General features: G+C 45.3%; 1 protein-coding gene across 1 annotated transcript in view; it reads right to left on the reverse strand.

The window, feature by feature from the left end:
- Positions 1-23749, reverse strand: part of LOC119970453 (colorectal mutant cancer protein-like) — a 306036-nt gene that overhangs the window by 121526 nt on the left and 160761 nt on the right. The window contains 5 exon segments of the mRNA XM_038805079.1: positions 10396-10514; positions 10517-10547; positions 10549-10559; positions 11717-11859; positions 15287-15429. Of these exon segments, the coding sequence (XP_038661007.1) occupies positions 10396-10514; positions 10517-10547; positions 10549-10559; positions 11717-11859; positions 15287-15429 (447 nt within the window).

Consider the following 23749-nt stretch of genomic DNA (forward strand, 5'->3'; position numbering starts at 1 on the left):
TCCAACGAAAACAATCCTAATCTACTCAACCTTTCTTCATAGCTAGCACCCTCCATACCAGGCAACATCCTGGTGAACCTCCTCTGCACCCTCTCCAAGGCATCCACATCCTTCTGGTAATGTGGCGACCAGAACTGCACGCAGTATTCCAAATGTGGCCGAACCAAAATCCTACACAACTGTAACATGACCTGCCAACTCTAGTACTCAATACCCCGTCCGATGAAGGCAAGCATGCTGTATGCCTTCTTGACCACTCTATCAACCTGCGTTGCCACCTTCAGGGTACAATGGACCTGAACTCCCAGATCTCTCTGCACATCAATTTTCCCCAAGGCCCTTCCATTGACCATATAGTCCGCTCTTGAATTTGGTCTTCCAAAATGCATCACCTCGCATTTGCCTGGATTGAACTCCATCTGCCATTTCTCTGCCCAACTTTCCAATCTATCTATATTTTGTTGTATTCTCTGACAGTCTTCCTCGCTATCTGCAACTCCACCAATCTTAGTATCATCTGCAAACTTGCTAATCAGACCACCTATACCTTCCTCCAGATCATTTATGTATATCACAAACAACAGTGGTCCGAGCACGGATCCCTGTGGAACACCACTAGTCACCCTTCTCCATTTTGAGACACTCCCTTGAACCACTACTCTCTGTCTCCTGTTGCCCAGCCAGTTCTTTATCCATCTAGCTAGTACACCCTGAACCCCATACAACTTCACTTTTTCCATCAACCTGCCATGGGAAACCTTATCAAATGCCTTACTAAAGTCCATGTATACGACATCTACAGCCCTTCCCTCATCAATTAACTTTGTCACTTCCTCAAAGAATTATATTAGGTTTGTAAGACATGACCTTCCCTGCACAAAACCATGCTGCCTATCACTGATAAGTCTGTTTTCTTCCAGATGTGAATAGATCCTATCCCTCAGTATCTTCTCCAACAGTTTGCCTACCACTGACGTCAAACTCACAGGTCTATAATTCCCTGGATTATCCCTGCTACCCTTCTTAAACAAAGGGACAACATTAGCAATTCTCCAGTCCTCCGGGACCTCACCCGTGCCCAAGGATGCTGCAAAGATATCCGTTAAGGCCCCAGCTATTTCGACCCTCGCTTCCCTCAGTAACCTGGGATAGATCCCATCCGGTCCTGGGGACTTGTCCACCTTTAATGTCTTTTAGAATACCCAAAACTTCCCCCTTCCATATGACAACTTGACCGAGAGTATTTAAACATCCATCCCTAGCCTCAACATCCGTCTTAACATAAGAACATAAGAACTAGGAGCAGGAGTCGGCCATCTGGCCCCTCGAGCCTGCTCCGCCATTCAATTAGATCATGGCTGATCTTTTGTGGACTCAGCTCCACTTTCCGGCCCGAACACCATAACCCTTAATCCCTTTATTCTTCAAAAAACTATCTATCTTTACCTTAAAAACATGTAATGAAGGAGCCTCAACTGCTTCACTGGGCAAGGAATTCCATAGATTCACAACCCTTTGGGTGAAGAAGTTCCTCCTAAACTCAGTCCTAAATCTACTTCCCCTTATTTTGAGGCTATGCCCCCTAGTTCTGCTGTCACCCGCCAGTGGAAACAACCTGCCCGCATCTATCCTATCTATTCCCTTCATAATTTTAAATGTTTCTATACGATCCCCCCTCATCCTTCTAAATTCCAACGAGTACAGTCCCAGTCTACTCAACCTCTCCTCATAATCCAACCCCTTCAGCTCTGGGATTAACCTAGTGAATCTCCTCTGCACACCCTCCAGCGCCAGTACGTCCTTTCTCAAGTAAGGAGACCAAAACTGAACACAATACTCCAGGTGTGGCCGCACTAACACCTTATACAATTGCAACATAACCTCCCTAGTCTTAAACTCCATCCCTCTAGCAATGAAGGACAAAATTCCATTTGCCTTCTTAATCACCTGTTGCACTTGTAAACCAACCTTCTGTGACTCATGCACTAGCACACCCAAATCTCTCTGAACAGCGGCATGCTTTAATATTTTATCGTTTAAATAATAATCCCATTTGCTGTTATTCCTACCAAAATGGATAACCTCACATTTGTCAACATTGTATTCCATCTGCCAGACCCGAGCCCATTCACTTAACCTATCCAAATCCCTCTGCAGGCTTCCAGTATCCTCTGCACTTTTCACTTTACCACTCATCTTAGTGTCACCTGCAAACTTGGACACATTGCCCTTGGTCCCCAACTCCAAATCATCAATGTAAATTGTGAACAATTGTGGGCCTAACACGGATCCCTGAGGGACACCACTAGCTACTGATTGCCAACCAGAGAAACACCCATTTATCCCAACTCTTTGCTTTCTATTAATTAACCAATCCTCTATCCATGCTACTACTTGACCCTTAATGCCATGCATCTTTATCTTATGCAGCAACCTTTTGTGTGGCACCTTGTCAAAGGCTTTCTGGAAATCCAGATATACCACATACATCGGCTCCCCGTTATCTACTGCACTGGTAATGTCCTCAAAAAATTCCACTAAATTAGTTAGGCATGACCTGCCTTTAACGAACCCATGCTGCTTCTGCCCAATGGGACAATTTCTATCCAGATGCCTCGCAATTTCGTCCTTAATGATAGATTCCAGCATCTTCCCTATTATCGAAGTTAAACTCACTGGCCTATCATTTCCTGCTTTCTGCCTACCTCCTTTTTTAAACAGTGGCGTCACGTTTGCTAATTTCCAATCCACCGGGACCACCCCAGAGTCTAGTGAATTTCGGTAAATTATCACTAGTGCATCTGCAATTTCCCTAGCCATCTCTTTTAGCACTCTGGGATGCATTCCATCAGGGCCAGGAGACTTGTCTACCTTAGCCCCATTAGCTTGCCCATCACTCCCTCCTTAGTGATAACAATCCTCTCAAGGTCCTCACCTGTCATAGCCTCATTTCTATCAGTCGCTGGCATGTTATTTGTGTCTTCCACTGTGAAGACCGACCCAAAAAACCTGTTCAGTTCCTCAGCCATTTCCTCATTTCCCATTATTAAAACTCCCTTCTTATCCTCTAAAGGACCAATATGTACCTTAGCCACTCTTTTTTGTCTTATTTGTAAAAACTTTTACTGTCTGTTTTTATATTCTGAGCAAGTTTACTCTCATACTCTATCTTACTCTTCTTTATAGCTTTTTTAGTAGCTTTCTGTTGCCCCCTAAAGATTTCCCAGTCCTCTAATCTCCCAGCAATCTTTGCCACTTTATATGCTTTTTCCTTCAATTTGATACTCTCCCTTATTTCCTGAGATATCCACGGTCGATTTTCCCTCTTTCTTCCGTCCTTCCTTTTTGTTGGTGTAAACCTTTGCTGAGCACTGTGAAAAATCGCTTGGAAGGTTCTCCACTGTTCCTCAACTGTTCCACCATAAAGTCTTTGCTCCCAGTCTACCTTAGCTAGTTCTTCTCTCATCCCCTTGTAATCTCCTTTGTTTAAACACAAAACACTAGTATTTGATTTTGCTTTCTCACCCTCCATCTGTATTTTAAATTCCACCATATTGTGATCGCTCCTTCCGAGAGGATCCCTAACTATGAGATCATGAATCAATCCTGTCTCATTACACAGGACAAGATCTAGGACCGCTTGTTCCCTCGTAGGTTCCATTACATACTGTTCTAGAAAACTATCGCGGATACATTCTATAAACTTCTCCTCACGGTTGCCTTGACCGACCTGGTTAAACCAATCGACATGTAGATTAAAATCCCCCATGATAACTGCTGTACCATTTCTACATGCATCAGTTATTTCTTTGTTTATTGCCTGCCCCACCATCTCGTTACTATTTGGTGGCCGATAGACTACTCCTATCAGTGACTTTTTCGCCTTACTATTCCTGATTTCCACCCAAATGGATTCAACCTTATCCTCCATAGCACCGATGTCATCCCTTACTATTGCCCGGATGTCATCCTTAAATAACAGAGCAACACCACCTCCCTTACCATCCACTCTGTCCTTCCGAATAGTGTTGATACCCTCGGATATTAACTCCCAGTCGTGACCATCCTTTAAACCATGTTTCAGTAATGGCCACTAAATCATAGTCATTTACGATGATTTGGTGCCACCACCTCATTTACTTTATTCCGAATACTACGAGCATTCAGGTAAAGTACACTTATGTTGGTTTTTTTACCTCTGTTTTGAATCTTAACATCTCCAGTTTTATTCCTTTTGTTTATTCTGGGCCTATCACTGTGCTCCCTCAGTCACTGTACCTTGTACTATCGCCCTTATGGATTTCTGACTATGTCTTCTCTGCCTTGCACTTTCCCCTTACTTCCTTTTGTTTCTGTCCCTGTTTTAACTACCTTCCAACTCCAGCATTGGTTTCACATCCCCCTGCCACCTTAGTTTTAAACCCTCCCCAACAGCTCTAGAAAACCACCCCCCCCTAGGACATCGGTTCCAGTCCTGCCCAAGTGCAGACCGTCCGGTTTGTACTGGTCACCACCTCCCCCAGAACCGGTCCCAATGCCCCAGGAATTTGAATCCCTCCCTCTTTGCACCATCTCTCGAGCCACGCATTCATCCTATCTATCCTGACATTCCTACTCTGACTAGCTCGTGGCACTGGTAACAATCCTGAGATTACTACCTTTGAGGTCCTACTTTTTAGTTTAACTCCTAACTCCCTGAATCCGCTTGTAGGACCTCACCCGTTTTTACCTATATCGTTGGTGCCTATGTGCACCACGACAGCTGGCTGTTCACCCCTCCCCCCCCCCCAGAATGTCCTGCAGCCGCTCCGAAACATCCTTGACCCTTGCACCAGGGAGGCAACATACCATCCTGGAGTCTCGATTGCGTCCACAGAACTGCCTGTCTATTCCCTTACGATCGAGTCCCCTATCACTATAGCCCTGCCATTTTTCTTCCTGCTCTGCTGTGCAGCAGAGCCAACCACAGTGCCATGAACCTGGCTGCTGCTGCCTTCCCCTGGTGAGCCATCTCCCTCAACAGTATCCAAGGCGGTATATCTGTTTTGCAGGGAGATGACCGCAGGGGACACCTGCACTGCCTTCCTACTCTTGCTCTTTCTTTTGGTCACCCATTTTCTATCTCCCTCAGTAACCTTCACCTGCGGTGTGACCAACTTGCTAAACGTGCTATCCACGACCTCCCTCAGCATCGCGGATGCTCCAAAGTGAGTCCATCCGCAGCTCCAGAGCCGTCAAGCGGTCTAACAAGAGCTGCAACTGAACACACTTCTTGCACGTGAAGGAGCCAGGGACAGTGGACGTGTCCTGAGCTCCCACATCGCACACGAGGAGCATGACACGGGTCTGGGATCTCCTGCCATGTCTTAAACCCTTGGTAAACTTAAACAACTAGAATTTCAAAATAAAAATAAATAAATTAGACAATGAAAAGAAAAAGAGAGACTACTTACCAGTCACTTACCAGGGTTAAAAGCACCTCCTCACACTCTGCACCGAATTACCTCACTGCACCAAATTACCAAGTTTAAATCTCCCACTCTGTATGAGTCTCACTCCGGATGTGTCTCCTGGAAAAGTGCTCGTTTTGTCCCTCTCCTTTGTGAATACCGATGCAAAGTACTCATTAAGAATCTCACCCATTTCCTCTGAGTCCATGCATAAATTTCCTCTTTTGTCTTTAAGTGGGCCAATCATTTCTCTAGTTACCCTCTTGCTCCTTACATACGAATAAAATGCTTTGGGATTTTCCTTAACCCTGTTAGCCAAAGATATTTCATGACCCCTTTTAGCCCTCTTTATTGCACGTTTGAGATTCGTCCTACTTTCCCGATATTCCTCCAAAGCTTCATCAGTTTTGAGTTGCCTCGATCCGATGTATGCTTCCTTTTTCATCTTAGCTAGTCTCACAATTTCACCCGTCATCCATAGTTCCCTAATCTTGCCATTTCTATCTTTCATTTTCACAGGAACATGTCTGTCCTGCACTCTAATCAACCTTTCCTTAAAAGACTTCCACATTTCAAATGTGGATTTACCCTTAAACAGCTGCTCCCAATCCACATTCCCTAGCTCCTGCCGAATTTTGTTATACTCTGCCTTTCCCCAATTTAGCACTCTTCCTTTCGGACCACTCTTGTCCTTGTCCCTGAGTATTCTAAAACTTACGGAATTGTGATCGCTATTCTCAAAGTAATCACCGACTGAAACATCAACCACCTGGCCGGGATCATTCCCCAATACCAGGTCCAGTATAGCCCCTTCCCGAGTTGGACTATTTACATACTGCTCTAAAAAACTCTCCTGGATGCTCCTTACAAACTCTGCTCCATCGACGCCTCCAACACTACACGAATCCCATTCAATGTTGGGGAAGTTAAAATCTCCCATCGCAACCACCCTATTGCTCCTACATTTTTCTATAATCTGTCTGCATATTTGTACCTCTACTTCATGCTCGCTTTTGGGAGGCCCGTAGTAAAGTCCCAACAATGTTACTGCACCCTTCCTATTTCTCAGCTCCACCCATATTGCCTCAGTGCTCGAATCCTCCATCGTACCCTCCTTAATCACAGCTGTGATATCATTTCTGACGAGTAACGCAACTCCTCCACCCCTTCTACCTCCCTCTCTATCCCTCCTGAAGCATATATACCTTGGGATATTCAGTTGCCAGTCCTGCCCTTCTCTCAACCAAGTCTCAGTAATACCAATAGCATCATATTCCCAGGTACTGATCCAAGTCCTAAATTCATCTGCCTTACCTGCTACACTTCTCGCATTAAAACAAATGCACCTCAGACCACCTTTGCGTTCATCATCTCTTCCCTGTCTACTCTTCCCCTTAGTCTCATTGAGTTTATTGTCGCGTACCTTACTGGCTTTAGTTGCTGCTTCTTTACCGGCCTCTAACTTCCTAATCTGGTTCCCATCCCCCTGCCACATTAGTTTAAAACCTCCCCAACAGTGTTAGCAAAAGCACCCCCAGGACATTGGTTCCAGTCCTGCCCAGGTGCAGACCATCCGGTTTGTAATGGTCCCACCGCCCCCAGAACCGGTTCCAATGTCCCAAAAATCTGAACCCCCTCCCTCCTGCACCGTCTCTCAAGCCACGTATTCATTCTGACTATTCTTGAATTTCTACTCTGACTTGTCCCGTGGCACTGGTAGCAATCCTGAGGTTACTACCTTTGAGGTCCTACTTTTTAAACTATTTCCTACACTCCCTAAAATTCTGATTATAGGACCTCATCCCTTTTTGTACCTATATCGTTGGTGCCTATATGCACCACGACAACTGGCTGTTCACCCTCCCCCTTCAGTATGTCCTGCAGCCGATCGGAGACATCCCTGACCCGAGCACCCGGGAGGCATACATACCATTCGGGAGTCTCGTTTTCGCACCACAGAGCGCCTCTGTCTACTCCCCTTACAATTGAATCCCCCCTAGGACTATAAGCCCTGCCAGTCTTTTATCCAGCCTTCTGTGCAGCAGAGCTAGCCACGGTGCCATGAGCCTGGCTACTACTGCCTTCCCCTGGTGAGTCATCTCCCCCAACAGTATCCAAAACGGTATACCTGTTTTGGAGGGAGATGACCGCAGGGGACACCTGCACTGCCTTCCTGCTCTTTCTCTGCCTTTTGGTCACCCATTCCGTCTCCGTCACCAATCCTAATCTGCGGTGTGACCAACTCACTGAACGTGCTATCCACGACCTCCTCAGCATCCCACACAAGTTCATAAATAAAATTAGAATGCAAGGGACTGTGGGGAAAAATACTGGTATGGACTGCGAATTGGTTATCAGACAGAAAACATGAGGAGGAATAACGAATCATTCTCAGGATGGCAGGGTGTTCACAATGGGGTATCACAAGGACCTGTGCTAGGTCCACAGCTGTCCACAATATACACAAATGACTTGGATGCGGGGGGACCAATTGTAATATTTCTAAATTTGCCGATGGCACCAAATTGGGTGGGAATGTAAGTTGTAAGGAGGATGTAAGGAGGTTTTAAAAGGACTTGGGCAGGCTAAGTGAATGGACTAGGACATGGTAGATGAAAGATGATGTGAATCAGTATGAAGTTATTCACTTTGTTAGGAGAAAGAAGACGACAGATTATTTTTCAAAACGTCAGAGGTTGGGAAATACTGATGTCCAAAGGGACCCGAGTGTCCTAGTTCATGAGTCACTAAAAGCTAAGATGCCGGTGCAGCAAGCAATTAGGAAGGCAAATGGCATGTTGCTCTTTATCATAAGGGGATTTGAGTAGAGGAGTAAGGATGTCATGCTGCAGTTATATAGAGCCTTGGCGAGACCTTACCTGGAGTCTTCTGCAGTTTTAGTCCGCTTATCCAAGGAAGGACATACTTGCCAAAGGGGCGCAACAGAGCTTCATCAGATTAATCCCTGGGAGGCGAGTAGATTTATGAGGAGAGATTGAGGAGACTGGACTTACATTTCCTAGAGTTTCAAAGATGGGGGAATGACCTCATTGAAATGTAGAAAATTCTTACAGGTGTGACAGGGTACAGATAAATAAGATGTTCCCTTTGGTTGGTGTGTCTAAAACCAGGGGCATAATTTCAGGATAACAGGTAGGCCATTTATGACTGAGATGAGGAGGAATTGTTTCACTTAGAGGATGGTGAATCTTTGGAATTCTGTACCCCAGAGGGCTATAGAAGCTCAATCATTGAGCATGTTCAAGACAGAAAAGAATAGATTTCTGGAGACTAATGACATCAAGGGATATGGAGATAGTAGAAAAAGTGGCACTGAGGTAGATAATCAACCGTGATCAAATTGAATAGTGAAGCAGGTTCAACGGGTTCAATCACCTAACTATCTTCCTATGTTCAACTGGCCAATCCAACCTGTCCCAAAATTCTCAGCTAATCTTTTGAAAAAGTTCTGTAAAAAGAAAAAAAACTATTTACTCAGCACTTTATTACCTCTAAACATCCTCAATGTGAGGGTTTTGCACACAGAAAATGTCCTGCAAATTACAGTAAGGTGGAATGACCAGTCAGTTTACTTCTGGTAACACTGGTCGAGAGGAAAATGTTTGCTAGAGTTCTGGAGAAATATATTTCTTTCTTTCCTGTATCCTGAGATCATTAGCATAATTATTCCGTTATTACAGAGATACACACTAGCATCAAAGTTCATATGCCCAAGCATGTAAATATTGTACGAGAGAGGAAGGAGGTTCTTCTTGGGGCATTGGTCAGATGTGACCAATATGAGGACCTGTCCCTGTTCTTGACGTGGCCTGCAAGTTGCACTGTGGCAGATGGTATAGCCGTCAGTGTCTGCAATAAAGCAGATGAGACATTCTGTACAAGAAAGGATTGTTGCACAAGTAAGAGAGCTCAAATTGCCAAATCAACTTCAGTAAATCTTTGCACTTCACTTGGTTGGTTGTTGCTTTGTGTCAGTCGGGGTATATGATTGATCACTTTTTCCTTGCCTAATTAATCTTTATTGTTCCTTATCCTACAGAGTTAAACTGATTTCAATTTTCTCCCATTTAGCAAGTGGAATATTTGAACAGCAACAATAGATAAATCTTCAGGTTAGGTGGATTGGCCATGATAAATTTCCCTGGGTCCAAAAAAAATAGCTGGGATTACTGGAATAGGGTGGAGGCATGGGTTGAAGTAGGATGCTCTTTCGAAGAGCCGATGCAGACTCGATGGGTCGAATGGCCTCCTTCTGCACTGCAAATTCTATGATTCAAATGATTCACTTAAGCCATCACTAATTTTTGTCCTAAAATGTGATATAATGAGCACTCACGAAGCAGATAAAAGAGATTAGATCAGGGGTGGGCAAACTACAGCCCGCGGGCCGCATGCGGCCCGCCAAAGGTATTTCTGCGGCCCACCAAGTCATTAAAAAAAAAAAAAAAAAATTTTGTTTTTAAAATTTTTTTTTTTTTTTTAAATTTTTTTTAAGGTTGATGGGGGGGGCTGTTGGGTTACTTACTGGTATAGGGTGGATACGTTGACTTGAGTAGGGTGATCATTGCTCGGCACAACGTCGAGGGCCGAAGGGCCTGTTCTGTGCTGTACTGTTCTATGTTCTATATGAGGCGCCCAGAATCATAACCGGGTGAAGTAATTATTTTACGTAATATACTATGCGGCCCTTTGTGAATTGTGAATTTCTGAATGTGGCCCTTGCACGGAAAAGTTTGCCCACCCCTGGATTAGATGGATGGTATAATTGGTAAACAAAACAAAAGTCCAACATTTCCTCAAAGCTGCTCTTGCTGGGATGCTGGAAGGTCATCAGTGAACAATCCTGCAAAGCTCAGGTGGCAACCTGGAAGCTGTTAGATGAAATGGAGTGCCAAAATATTTGATGAAACCAGTAAAGGAATACCTTTATAGCCAGGTCACAGTGTTCACTGGCTGTGGTAAGTTGTTCAATGTGTCTGTCCACTTCTGCCACTGATAGGCTGCAACTGCTCTTTTTCCTTCCACAGACTACATTCTCCAGTCAGTTAATACCCTCTGGAGCTCTGAGTTGAGGTCCACTACAGTTATCTAACATGAAAAAAAAACACGATGCATATTCAGTTTCTGCTGGTGCTGACAAAACACTTCATCAGAATTTCAGTCTCCTATACGATTTTACAAGCCTCAATGGAAACCTCAAGAAAGAGTATAACAGAGTTAGATCTCCTCACATTCAAGCCTTGATCCTGGGCCTATGATTTTGCAGCTCACGAGAGCTTCCTTTCTATTCAATTACTTATGTCAGCCTGCGTTTTTGACGAGAATAAACCTGATGGCAGTTACACCAGGTCGTATAAACATAAACTTAACGTAGATATTAGTGCCATTTAGGCTGGAACGGTTATTGGCAGATTATCGACACTCAAAAGGTGTGCTGTTCATATCCAATTTTTGTTCATGGGAGCCTGATTCCTTCAGGCTGAGGCAAAAGGAGCTAGGTAAAGACAGTGAGACTGGTTCCCAGTTGCATATGATGCAGAATGGGTGGCTGCTGAAAACTTCAGCCACTTCGGCAAGACATTGAGAGCTTTCATACTTTTTTTTATGCCTAACTCTTGATAAAACTGAATCAGAAAATCTAGACATTATACAACACTCATTAATGAAATGTATCTTCTATATTTTATATAAAGCATGCAAGATGGTATCAGCATTTGGAGGGGTCATGATGGAGTAACTTCAATTGATTTACAGATACATCACAACTCCCTGAACAGCAAATCCAAACAAAAGCTTGCATCAATAAAGCACTTTTAAAATAAATAAAAATGGCCCAACAGACTTCTCAAATAGAAACTGGCAGGAAAAGGAAAGCAAACAGCAGAGCGAGAGATTAGCAAGGGAGTATCCCAAAAAATTATTATCCTTTGGAGTCCAATTTACTGAGAAATTTATGACTCAAACTATAACTTACAACTTAAAGTATCATCTTTCACTCCTAATATTATGGCACACACTCAAACAAACTCATTTGTCATATTAATGGCGAGCATTGTTATCAAGACAACATTTTTGTTCATATGTATTATAATTTGTACAATTTTAGGCATTCATACAGTTAAAATATTAAACCTATAAAGTGGTGTTGGTATTTGGGTTGCTGCTAAATGTAGAATAGGATATATATTATGTGAATTTTAGGAATCCTCGTAATGAAACATCTTGAGGTGTTCAGATTATCGTACCAATATCAGCAGAGACCATCATTGACTGGTTCTCGGGCACAGAGATAGAGGTTTGATCCTGATCCATGCTTCGAGAATCATCGTTTGCCTCCTGTTGGCTGTGGCTAAGTTCGGAACGCAACTCTGAACACTCATCATCTTCTCTGTGGAAGAAACAAACCATTTGAACCACAAACCACCAAAATGGAGATAATTGCATTTGAGACTTTGAGACTAACTTTTCTGAACTTAAAATATTTCTTACTATTAAAATTAAATTAAAAACAAATGAAAAATTAAAATCGCTTATTGTCACAAGTAGGCTTCAAATGAAGTTACTGTGAAAAGCCCCTAGTCACCACATTCTGGTGCCTGTTCGGGGAGGCTGGTACGGGAATTGAACCATGCTGCTGGCCTGCCTTGGTCTGCTTTCAAAGCCAGCGATTTAGCCCTGTGCTAAACCAGCCCCTAATACTTTAAAGATGAAAACATAACTCTCAATATATATTTCAGTAACCATAAAGAATGAATACCGAGACTAACCATGTATATTTTAGGTAACTAAAAATGACTGAAAATGTGCAACGTTTTCCAAGGCAACACAAATTCACTTCCACCAAATTCTATTTCATTAGTTTTATATTCGGCCGATTTATTCCTTCCATCGAGCTAGCCGATTCGTCCCTAGTTAATCATAGAAAAATCATAGGATTGCTGCAGCAGAAGAGGCCACTTGTACTATATTGTGTAGAGGTTCTTTACAAGAGTAATTTAAAAAAAAATAATTTATAGGATGTGGGCGTCGCTTGTTAGGCCAGCATTTATTGCCCATCCCTCGTTGCCCTTCAGAAGGTAGTGGCGAGTTGCCCCAGTGAGAGTGAAGGAAAGGCAATATATTTCCAAGCCAGGATGGTGAGCGACTTGGAGGGGAACCTCCACGTGGTGGAGTTCCCAGGTATCTGCTGCTCTGGTCCTTCTAGATAGTAGTGGCTGTGGGTTTGGAAGATGTTGTCTGAGGAACCTTGGTGAGCTACTGCAGTGCATCTTGTAGATAGTACACATGGCTGCCACTGTTCGTCGGTGATGGAGGGTTTGAATGTTTGTGGAAGGGGAGCACTAAAGCGGGTTGCTTTGTCCTGGATGGTGTCAAGCTTCTTCAGTGTTCTAGGAGCTGCACTCATCCAGGCAAGTGGAGCGAATTCTATTACATTCCTGATTTGTGCCTTGTTGACGGTGGACAGGCTTCGAGGAGTCAGGAGGTGGGTTACTCGCCGTACAATTCCCAGCCATTGACCTGCCCTGGTAGCCACAGTATTAATATGGTTAGTCCAGATCAGTTTCTGATCATCGGTAACCCCCCAAAATGTTAATCGTGAGGGATTCAGCGATGGTAATGCCATTGAATTTCAAGGGTTGGTGGTTAGATCCTCGCTTGTAGGAGACGGTCATTGCCTCGCACTTGATAGCACTGTCGATGACTCCTACTGATAAGGCGGAAATTGGCTGGGTTCGATTTGTCCTGTTTCTTGTGCACAGGATACACCTGGGCAATTTTCCACATTGCCAGGTAGATGACAGTGTTGTAGCTGTGTTGGATCAGCTTGGCTAGGGGTGTGAGGAGTTCTGGAACACAAGTCTTCAGTACTATTGCTGGGTTATTGTCAGGGCCCATAGCCGTTGCAGTATCCAGTGTCTTCAGGCGTTTCTTGATATCACTTGGAGAGAATCGTTTTGGTTGAAGACTGACATCTGTGATGCTGGGGACCTCTAGAGGAGGCCGAGATGGATCATCCACTCGGCACTTCTGGCTGAAGTGGTTAGCACTGCTGCCTCATGGCGCCGAGGTCCCAGGTTCGATCCAGGCTCTGGGTCACTGTCCGTGTAGTTTGCACATTCTCCCCGTTTTTGCTGGGTTTCACCCCCACAACCCAAAGATGTGCAGAGTAGGTGGATTGGCCATGCTAAATTACCCCTTAATTGGAAAAAATGAATTGGGTACTCTAAAATTAAAAAACAACAGTACTAACCACTACCCAGCGTTCCGAACAGGCGGCCACCACACAATCTTGCCATAGCAATATCTGAAGGACGTGCCAGATCATCGACAAGGGTACCACCATTACACGGGAGAACACCACCCATCAGGTACGTGGTACATCCTCATGCAACTCGGCCAATGTTGTCTACCTCATACGCTGCAGGAAACGGTGTCCCAAAGCGTGGTACATTGGCGAGACCATGCAGACGCTGCGACAACGGATGAACGGACATCGCATGACAATCGGCAGGCAAGAATGTTCCCTTCCAGTCAGGGAACACTTCAGCAGTCAAGGGCATTCAGCCTCTGATCTTCAAGTAAGCATTCTCCAAGACTGCGTTCAGGTCGCGCAACAACGCAGAATCGCCAAGCAGAAACATATAGCCAAGTTCCGCACACGAGTACGGCCTCAACCGGGACCTTGGATTCATGTCGCATTACATTCACCCCCATTATCTGGCCTGGGCTTGCAAAATCCTACCAACTGTCCTGGCTTGAGACAATTCACTCCTCTTTAACCTGTGATTACCCTCTCTCCAGTTGCTCCGTCTGGATCTGTAAAAACTTAATTACCTGCAATGACTCGCATTCAAAATATCATCTTGCATCTTTGACTTTGTCGATATATATTTTTCTGGAATCCACCTCTTCATTCACCTGAGGAAGGAGCTGTGCTCCGAAAACTAGTGATTCGAAGCAAACCTGTTAGACTTTAACCTGGTGTTGTAAGACTTCTTACTGTGCACATCAACAAGATGCACTGAAGAAACTCACCAAATCTCCTTCAGCAGCACCTTCCACATCCATGGCCTCTACCAGCTGGAAGAACAAGGACAGCAGATGCATGGAAACACCACCACCTGCAAGTTCCATTCCAAGCTACAGAAATTCTGCCTTGGAACTATATTGCCTTTCCTTCACTATTGCTGGGTCAAAATTCTAGAATTCTCTGCCTAACAGCACTGTGGGTGCACCCACACAGCATGGACGACAGTGGTTCAAGAAGTCCACTCACCACTATCTTCTCAAGGGCAATTCGAGATCTGCAATACAAATGATGGCTTAGCCAGTGAGACCCACATCCCATAAAAGAACATTTTCAGTACAATAGCACGGATAAAGGACTGCTTAGCCAACAAAAAATAAAGTGTAGGCATTAATAGGTCATTTGGAATTTGCATGATGGGTCATTTTGGGTTTGCAAGATTTCACAAGTGAAGTGTCATAGTGCTCAGTGCTGGGAATTCAATTATTTATAATCTATGTCAATGATTTGGATGAACGGACCAAATGTATGGTTGCTAAATTTCCTGAGCTGAGTAACAAGAAAAATTGGGGGGAAAAATTGTCAATAACATCTTGCGATTCAGGCACCAGAATAACCCAATTCTTTTCTCCAAAGCATCACAGCCCCTTAACGTTAACAACCCACTCGCAATCTCTCAGCATAACTAAAGATGAACCATAAATGCAGCCTTACCTATATTGCTCACATTCCAAGAACAAATTAAAAATACTCCCATATTTTTACAAGTTATTCAAATTCAGCTCACCTTATTGTTATTCCCTGCAGCCTGTCAATCTTCTTATTTAACTCTGCAATTATACTGTGAAGTTCAGTGATACGTTCTTCATAGCGAAGAGTTGCCCTTTCCTGAGTCTCTTCATGTTCCCGCATTAAATGAGATTGCTCACACTGAAAAGATAATTATGGGGGAAAATTGAATTAAGGTTGCCTCTTTCCAGTCTTTAAAAAAAGAGATGCTGGATATACACAGCAGGAAAGGCAACATAGATGGAGAGAGAAACAGAATTAACATTGCAATTACGTTTTGAACAGGTGAAAGGGGGAGGATGAGAAGAACAACATAAAGGAAAGTCTGTGATAAGGTGGAAAGAAGAGATTACATGACAGAAGGCTTCATGATACAAGACTGAAGGGATTGGTAACGTGACAAGTAAACAAAAAATGTGCCCAGAAGGTGTGAGTAGCAGGATAGGCATCATCAAATGCAAAGTAAAGGAAGTAAGAGACCAATGAGACAAAAAGCAAACCAAGAAAGAAAAATAAAACACAATGGGGAGGTTGTGATCTCAAATTGAACTCAATATTAAGTCCAGAAAGTTAAATTAGATACTTAAAATGACAGGCAATTGGAAGCTCAGGACCACACTTTCAGATTAAATGGAGGTGTTCTACAAAGTGAGTCTTCCACATTGTACACAGGAGATGAAATAATTGTTTCACTTGGAATGAGTGTTTGAGGCCTTGGACAGTGAGAAGGAAGAAGGCGAAAGGGCACTGGTTGCATCTCCTGTGCTGGCATGTGGAGATGATTGGGGGAAGGGAGATTTTGTTTGGATGACTGAGGAGTGGACCAGGGTATCATAGAGAGAATGGTCCCTTTGGAATGTGAAAAGACAGGGAAGGGGAAGGGAAAACACGTTTGGTGGTGGCACCATGTTGGAGATAGCTAAAACTGTAGAGGATGTTCAACGAATACAGTGAGTGTATGGTGAGTGCAAGGGGAACTCTATATTGGTTCTGGGAGGGTGATGGAGAGTTAGAGAAGAGTGCACAAAATAGAATGGACAGTCGATACTGTCAACCATAGTGGAGGGCAGGGTGAGTGCGTGTGTGTGTGCTCGTGCGTGTGGGGGTTGTTCCCTCTTTGAGGCAAAAGAAAAATATATTGCTCATCACGCAGTCTGATGACCTATTTGTCCCTCAATGGAAGGTTAGTTTCATATGAATGGCATAAACTCTGTTCTTTTGTAGAAACGGGAGTGGGAAATCAGACAACCAAAATAACAATAATGGATTCAAGTCTGATCACCTCAGGGTTCAATGGATTCAAGTCTGACCCCCTTTGTTTGAGGGGCTGGGTGGAGATGAGAGAGAGAAGAAATGCTGTTTTGAATAGTTACAGGAGAATGTTGTGGAAATTGACCTGAGAGGTTATGAAAGTTACCACCGAGGCAGGCTTTGCAAATGAGTTCTGAACAAATGTTTCTTACAGGAAAAAAATTGCTTCATAAATGCAAGTATTGCCTTGGCCTGTCCATATAAATGAATGAGAGCAGCATGGGTTATTTAAAGTGATGTTTAATGGGAACGAGTATATTGAGGTTACAAAATTGCAAGTATTCTGTTAGAGTTAGAGCTGAAGTAAAAACCTAAAACGAAAGGGACAATGATGGAAAATCTCAGCAGGTCTGGCAGCATCTGTAGGGAGAGAAAAGAGCTAACGGTTAGAGTCCGATGATTCTTTGTCAAAGCTAACAGGCAGAGAGAGTGGGAAATATTTATACTGTGGAGTGAGAATGAAAGATGAGTCATAGCCACAGAAACCCAGGAAAACTTGGTGCTAATGGCAGTCCCCAGAGAGGACAAAAGATGTGCAAGGTCAAACAGCAGGGAAACTAACATCAGAGGATGAACTGTAGGTGTGGGGGGAGGGGAAGGGGGAAGCAAAGAGGAGAAAGGTGCAGGAAAGAAAGAAATGGTAAAAGACAGTTAAAATGAAATGAAAAAAAGTGGGTCGAGGTGGGGCTGATCATCTGAAGTTGTTGAATTCGATGTTCAGGCCGGAAGGCTGTAGCTTGCCTGACCGGAAGATGAGATGTTGTTCCTCCAGTTTGCATTGCGCTTCACTGGAACATTGCAGCAGGCCAAGAACAGACATATGGGCATGGGAGCAGGGTCTTTTGTTAAAATGGCAAGCAACAGGAAGGTCAGGATCCTGAATGCGCACAGACCGAAGATGCTCAGCAAAGCGATCACCCAGTCTGCGTTTGGTCTCTCCGATATAGAGACCACCACATTGGGAGCAGCGAATGCAATAGACCAGATTGAAAGAGGTGCAAGTGAAACGCTGCTTAACCTGGAATTAGTGTTTTGGGCCTGGAATGTTAAGCATGGACGAGGTAAAGGGGCAGGTGTTACACCTTCTGCGATTGCATGGGAAGGTGCCATGGGTGATGGGAGATGTACTGGGTATGGTGGAGGAGTGGACTAGATTGTTTCGGAGGGAATGATCTCTGCGGGATGCTGACAGAGGGAGTGAAGGGAAAATGTGTTTGGTGGTGGCATCACGCTGGAGTTGGCGAAAATTGTGGAAGATTATGCTTTGCATACGGAGGCTGGTGGGATGAAATGCGAGAACGAGGGGGACTCTATCCTTGTTCTGGGAGGGAGTGGAGGGGGCGAGGGTAGTGGCGCGGGAGATGGATCGCACGGAGCCTGGCACATTCCAGGCACAAAACACTCATTCCAGGTGAGTGCGTTTCACTTGCACCTCTTTCAATCTGGTCTATTGCATTCGCTGCTCCCAATGTGGTCTCCTTTATATCGGAGAGACCAAACACAGATTGGGTGATCGCTTTGCTGAGCATCTTCGGTCTGTGCGCATTCAGGATCCTGACCTTCCTGTTGCTTGCCATTTTAACAAAAGACCCTGCTTCCCATGCCCACATGTCTGTTCTTGGCCTGCTGTAATGTTCCAGTGAAGTGCAACGCAAACTGGAGGAACAACATCTCATCTTCCGGTTAAGCACGCTACAGCCTTCCGGCCTGAACATCGAATTCAACAACTTCAGATGATCAGCCCCACCTCGACCCACTTTTTTTCATTTCATTTTAACTGTCTTTTACCATTTCTTTCTCTCCTGCACCTTTCTCCTCTTTGCTTCCCCCCCCCCCCCCCCCCCCCCACCTACAGTTCATCCTCTGATGTTAGTTTCCCTGCTGTTTGACCTTGCACATAAGACCATAAGACATAGGAGTGGAAGTAAGGCCATTTGGCCCATCGAGTCCACTCCACCATTCAATCATGGTTGATTTCAACTCCATTTACCCGCTCTCTCCCCATAGCCCTTAATTCCTCGAGAAATCAAGAATTTATCAATTTCTGTCTTAAAGACACTCAATGTCCCGGCCTCCACCGCCCTCTGTGGCAATGAATTCCACAGACCTACCACTCTCTGGCTGAAGAAATTTCTCCTCATCTCTGTTCTAAAGTGACTCCCTTTTATTCTAAGGCTGTGCCCCCGCGTCCTAGTCTCCCCTGCTAATGGAAACAACTTCCCTACGTCCATCCTATCCAAGCCATTCATTGTCTTGTACGTTTCTATTAGATCTCTTTTGTCAATGACATCTTTTGTCCTCTCTGGGGACTGCCATTAGCACCAAGTTTTCCTGGGTTTCTGTGGCTATGACTCATCTTTCATTCTCACTCCACAGTATAAATATTTCCCACTCTCTCTGCCTGTTAGCTTTGACAAAGAATCATCGGACTCTAACCGTTAGCTCTTTTCTCTCCCTACAGATGCTGCCAGACTTGCTGAGATTTTCCAGCATTGTCCCTTTCGTTTTAGGTTTTTACTTCAGCTCTAACACTAACAGAATACTTGCAATTTTGTAACCTCAATATACTCGTTCCCATTAAACATCACTTTAAATAACCCATGCTGCTCTCATTCATTTACATGGACAGACCAAGGCAATACTTGCATTTATGAAGCAATTTTTTTCCTGAAAGAAACATTTGTTCAGAACTCTTTTGCAAAGCCTGCCTCGGTGGCAACTTTCATAACCTCTCAGGTCATCGGACTCGAAATGTTAGCTCTTTTCTCTCCCTACAGATGCTGCCAGACCTGCTGAGATTTTCCAGCATTGTCCCTTTCGTTTCAGATTCCAGCATCCGCAGTAATTTGCTTTTATCCAGTGTAAAGACCTAAACACCATTTTATTTTATTTTGTTTTAATAAAGTTTGTTTATAAAATAGCCACGCCCTATTTCTGATATTATCACTCCTGGAATGAATCGATATTTCCGCACCGTCTTAAAACTTAACAAAATTATGGCATCTGGTCCAGTCTCTTAGCCACTGTTGCGAGCTAACCAGGCGTATGTAACAGTGACATATATGAAGAGAATGAGAGAATGGAATTGAGTCCTTACAGGACACATGATATGAGGAAGTGTAGTCAAGGTAGCTATGGGAATCAGAAGAGTTACAGAGTGAACATTGGTCTTTGGTTAATAGTTTATCCCCAGAATTGGAGGTGGAAACGTCAAGGGAAAGGAAGTGAAGAGTCAGAGATGGCCAATGTGAGTCTGAGGAAAAAAGGAATTTAAAAAATGTATTTTTTTATTCAATTATTTTCATTTTATACATAATAAAAAAAAAAAACATAACCAATCAGAATAAAAGCCCCCAACCCCACCTACCACACCCTCATACCTCAGCCCCACCACTCCAAAAACACAACCTTCCCATCCCCTTTCATCCCCCCCTCCCCCTTTAACAACTAACGGTGACCAGCTCTGAAATATAAAATAAACAGCTGCCATCTCTGGTAAAACCCCTCAATTGTTCCCCTCACATTGTACTTGACTTGACGTACAGGAACTCCATCAGATCTCCCAGCCACACAGAGGCACTGAGTGGAGAAACTGACCTCCACCCCATCAGTACTCCCACCCAGCGAGCATACAGGCAATCAGCAAGGCGAAGGCTCGGACATTGACCCTACCACCTGTCTGCAGCTCCGGCGAATCTGACACCCCAAATCTAGCCACGAAGGGGCAAGGCTCTAGCTCAATTTTCAGCATAACTGACATAGTGCTAAAGGAGGAGACCGAGAATCCCATAAGCTTGGGACACGACCAGAATATATGCACATGGTTGGCCAGACCCCTGCAGTGCCTGCACTCGAAATGAAATGAAAAATGAAAATCGCTTATTGTCACGAGTAGGCTTCAATGAAGTTACTGTGAAAAGCCCCCAGTCGTCACATTCTGGCGCCTGTCCAGGGAGGCTGATACGGGAATCGAACCGTGCTGCTGGCCTGTTTGGTCTGCTTTAAAAGCCAGCGATTTAGCCCAGTGAGCTAAATCAGCCCCTTGTCCTCCACCCCTGCAAAGAACCGACTCATTTAAGTTGTATTAAGCCGAGCCTCACACACAAGCTGCAGGGCCTCAATCCACATCTGACACAGGCCTCAACTTCTCTTCGCACTTGGCCGTAACCCCCTCCATCAATACTATGTCCCCCAGCATAACCCACCCACAGATACCAGAAAGAACCCATTTCATTAGCGAGGTTGGCGCCGCCCGTCGGGAAAATCTGTTTCGCAAAATTTCGAACAAGTAAATATCTGAACGAGTCAGATCACGAGAAGTCAAACTTCTATGACATTTCCTCTAAACTCACAACCCGCCCCTCCAGAAACTGATCCCTCTTTCTTTCCAACCTCTTTCCCTTCTACCCCCGAACGTGGCATCCAACCTCGCAGGTTTAAACATATGATTCACACAAATCGGAGCCAGCTTCGATACAGCCCCAATTTAAAATGCTGCCGAAATTGTCTCCAGATCATCAAGGTGGAGGCAACCACTGGATTTGCATAATTTATCACCGGTGAGAACAGGAGCGAGGCCGTCAAGCCAGGCCTCTCCATGATTTTGATTTCATCTACGCCCGCATGGCTCCTGGATCACTATACCAATCCAACGCCTTCTCTGCATTCGCCATCCAAAAATAGTAAATCAGGCTCGGCAACGCCAAGCCCCCTGACTGCCTTTCCCTCTGAAGATCTGACCTTCGAATGCTCATGCACACCCATAAGGACGTGATCAAGTTTTTGACTGCTCAGAAAAACATTTAGGAAGAAAAAACAGCAAACACTGGGACAATAACAAAAATCTTGGCAAAATGTTCATCCTGACTGACTTAACTCTGCCCGCCAAGGACAAAGGAAGATTATCCCACCTCTGCTAATGGATGCTGACCATACCAACAAAGCTCATAACAGTTCAGCCTACAGAGCCGGGCCCAATCCCGGACCACCTGAACCCCCAAATACCTAAAGTTGGAACCAGCCAACCGGAACGGCAGCATCTCCAAATTCACTCCCCTCCCCGGGGGATTAACCGGGAAGCAGCCACTTTTTTCCAGGTTTAACTTATACCGTGGAAAAGAGCCAAAGCTCTTCAACAGCTTCATTATGTCATCGATAGTTGAAACCTGGTTCATTACACATGTTAAGAGATCATCAGCCTACAGGGACACCCAATGCTCCAACCCTCCGCTCATTATCCCCCTCCACCTAGCTGAAGACCTCAGGGCGATGACCAAAGGCTCTAAACACCAATGCAAACAAGGAGGAGGAGGGGCCATAGTGTGGCACGGTAGCACAGTGGGTGGCTCTGTTGCTTCACAGCTCCAGGGTCCTCGGTTCAATTCCTGGCTTGGGTCACTGTCTGTGTGGAGTCTGCATGTTCTCCCAGTGTCTGCGTGGGTTCCCTCCAGGTGCTCTGGTTTCCTCACACTAGTCCCGAAAGACGAGCTGTTAGGTAATTTGGACACTGAATTCTCCCTCAGTGTACTTGAACAGGCGCCGGAATGTGGCGACTAGGGGCTTTTCACAGTAACTTCATTGCAGTGTTAACGTAAGCCTACTTTTTAAAAAAAAATAATTTTTATTGGAATTTTTTACAGAAAATATAAAATATAACAAACAATGGAATGCAACAAAATAACCCATAACAACTGTAACACCCCCCAGACCGTATCAACGCATGTATCATATCCCCCCCCCCCAGCCCCCCAACCCCAACAAGAGAACTTAAAATAAATTAAAATTAAATAAACAAACATAGTCATCGTCGTCGTCCCCCCCCCTTTTCCCTCCCCCTTTTCCCTCCCCCTTTTCCCCGGGTTGCTACTGCTACTGTCCCAGTACCTTATCGTTGAGCCAGAAAGTCGAGGAAAGGTTACCACCGCCGGAAGAACCCTTGTACGGATCCTCTCAGGGCGAATTTGACCTTCTCTAGCTTAATAAAACCAGCCATGTCATTAATCCAGGTCTCCACGCTTGGGGGCCTCGCATCCTTCCATTGTAGCAAAATCCTTCGACGGGCTACGAGGGACGCAAAGGCCAGAACATCGGCCTCTTTCGCCTCCTGCACTCCCGGCTCCACCCCAACCCCAAAAATCGCGAGTCCCCATCCTGGCTTGACCCTGGATCCCACCACCCTTGACACCGTCCTCGCCACCCCCTTCCAGAACTCCTCCAGTACCGGGCATGCCCAGAACATATGGGCATGGTTCGCTGGACTCCCCGAGCACCTGACACACCTGTCTTCACCCCCAAAGAACCTACTCATCCTCGTCCCGGTCATGTGGGCCCGGTGCAGCACCTTGAATTGGATGAGGCTAAGTCGCGCACACGAGGAGGAAGAATTAACCCCGTCCAGGGCATCAGCCCATGTCCCGTCTTCGATCTGTTCCCCCAGTTCCCCCTCCCACTTAGTTTTCAGCTCCTCTACTGACGCCTCCTCCACCTCCTGCATAACCTTGTAGATATCGGATATCTTCCCCTCTCCGACCCAGACCCCCGAAAGCACCCTGTCACTCACCCCCCTCGCGGGAAGCGAAGGGAATCCCTCCACCTGCCGTCTAGCAAATGCCTTTACCTGCAGATCCCTGAACATGTTTCCCGGGGGAGCCCAAATTTCTCCTCCAACTCCCCCAGTCTCACAAACCTCCCATCATAAACAGGTCCCTCAGCTGTCTGATGCCCGCTCTGTGCCAACCCTGAAATCCCCCATCAATGTTCCCCGGGACGAACCTTTGGTTCCCCCTTAACGGAGCCTCCATCGAGCCCCCCACTTCTCCCCTATGTCACCTCCACTGCCCCCAAATCTTGAGGGTAGCCGCCACCACCGGACTCGTGGTATACCTCGTAGGAGGGAGCGGCCACGGCGCCGTTACCAGGGCCCCCAGGCTTGTATCTCCACAGGACGCCCTCTCCATCCGTTTCCATGCTGTCCCCTCCCCCTCCATCACCCACTTGAGCACCATCGACACATTGGCCGCCCAGTAGTACCCCGAGAGATTGGGTAACACCAGCCCCCCCCCATCTCTACCCCGCTCCAAGAATACCCTCTTCACCCTCGGGGTCCCATGCGCCCAAACAAAGCTCATGATGCTGCTGGTCACCTTTCTAA

Source organism: Scyliorhinus canicula, chromosome 8 (genome assembly GCF_902713615.1).
Source record: "Scyliorhinus canicula chromosome 8, sScyCan1.1, whole genome shotgun sequence".
NCBI classification, from domain to species: Eukaryota; Metazoa; Chordata; class Chondrichthyes; order Carcharhiniformes; family Scyliorhinidae; genus Scyliorhinus; species Scyliorhinus canicula.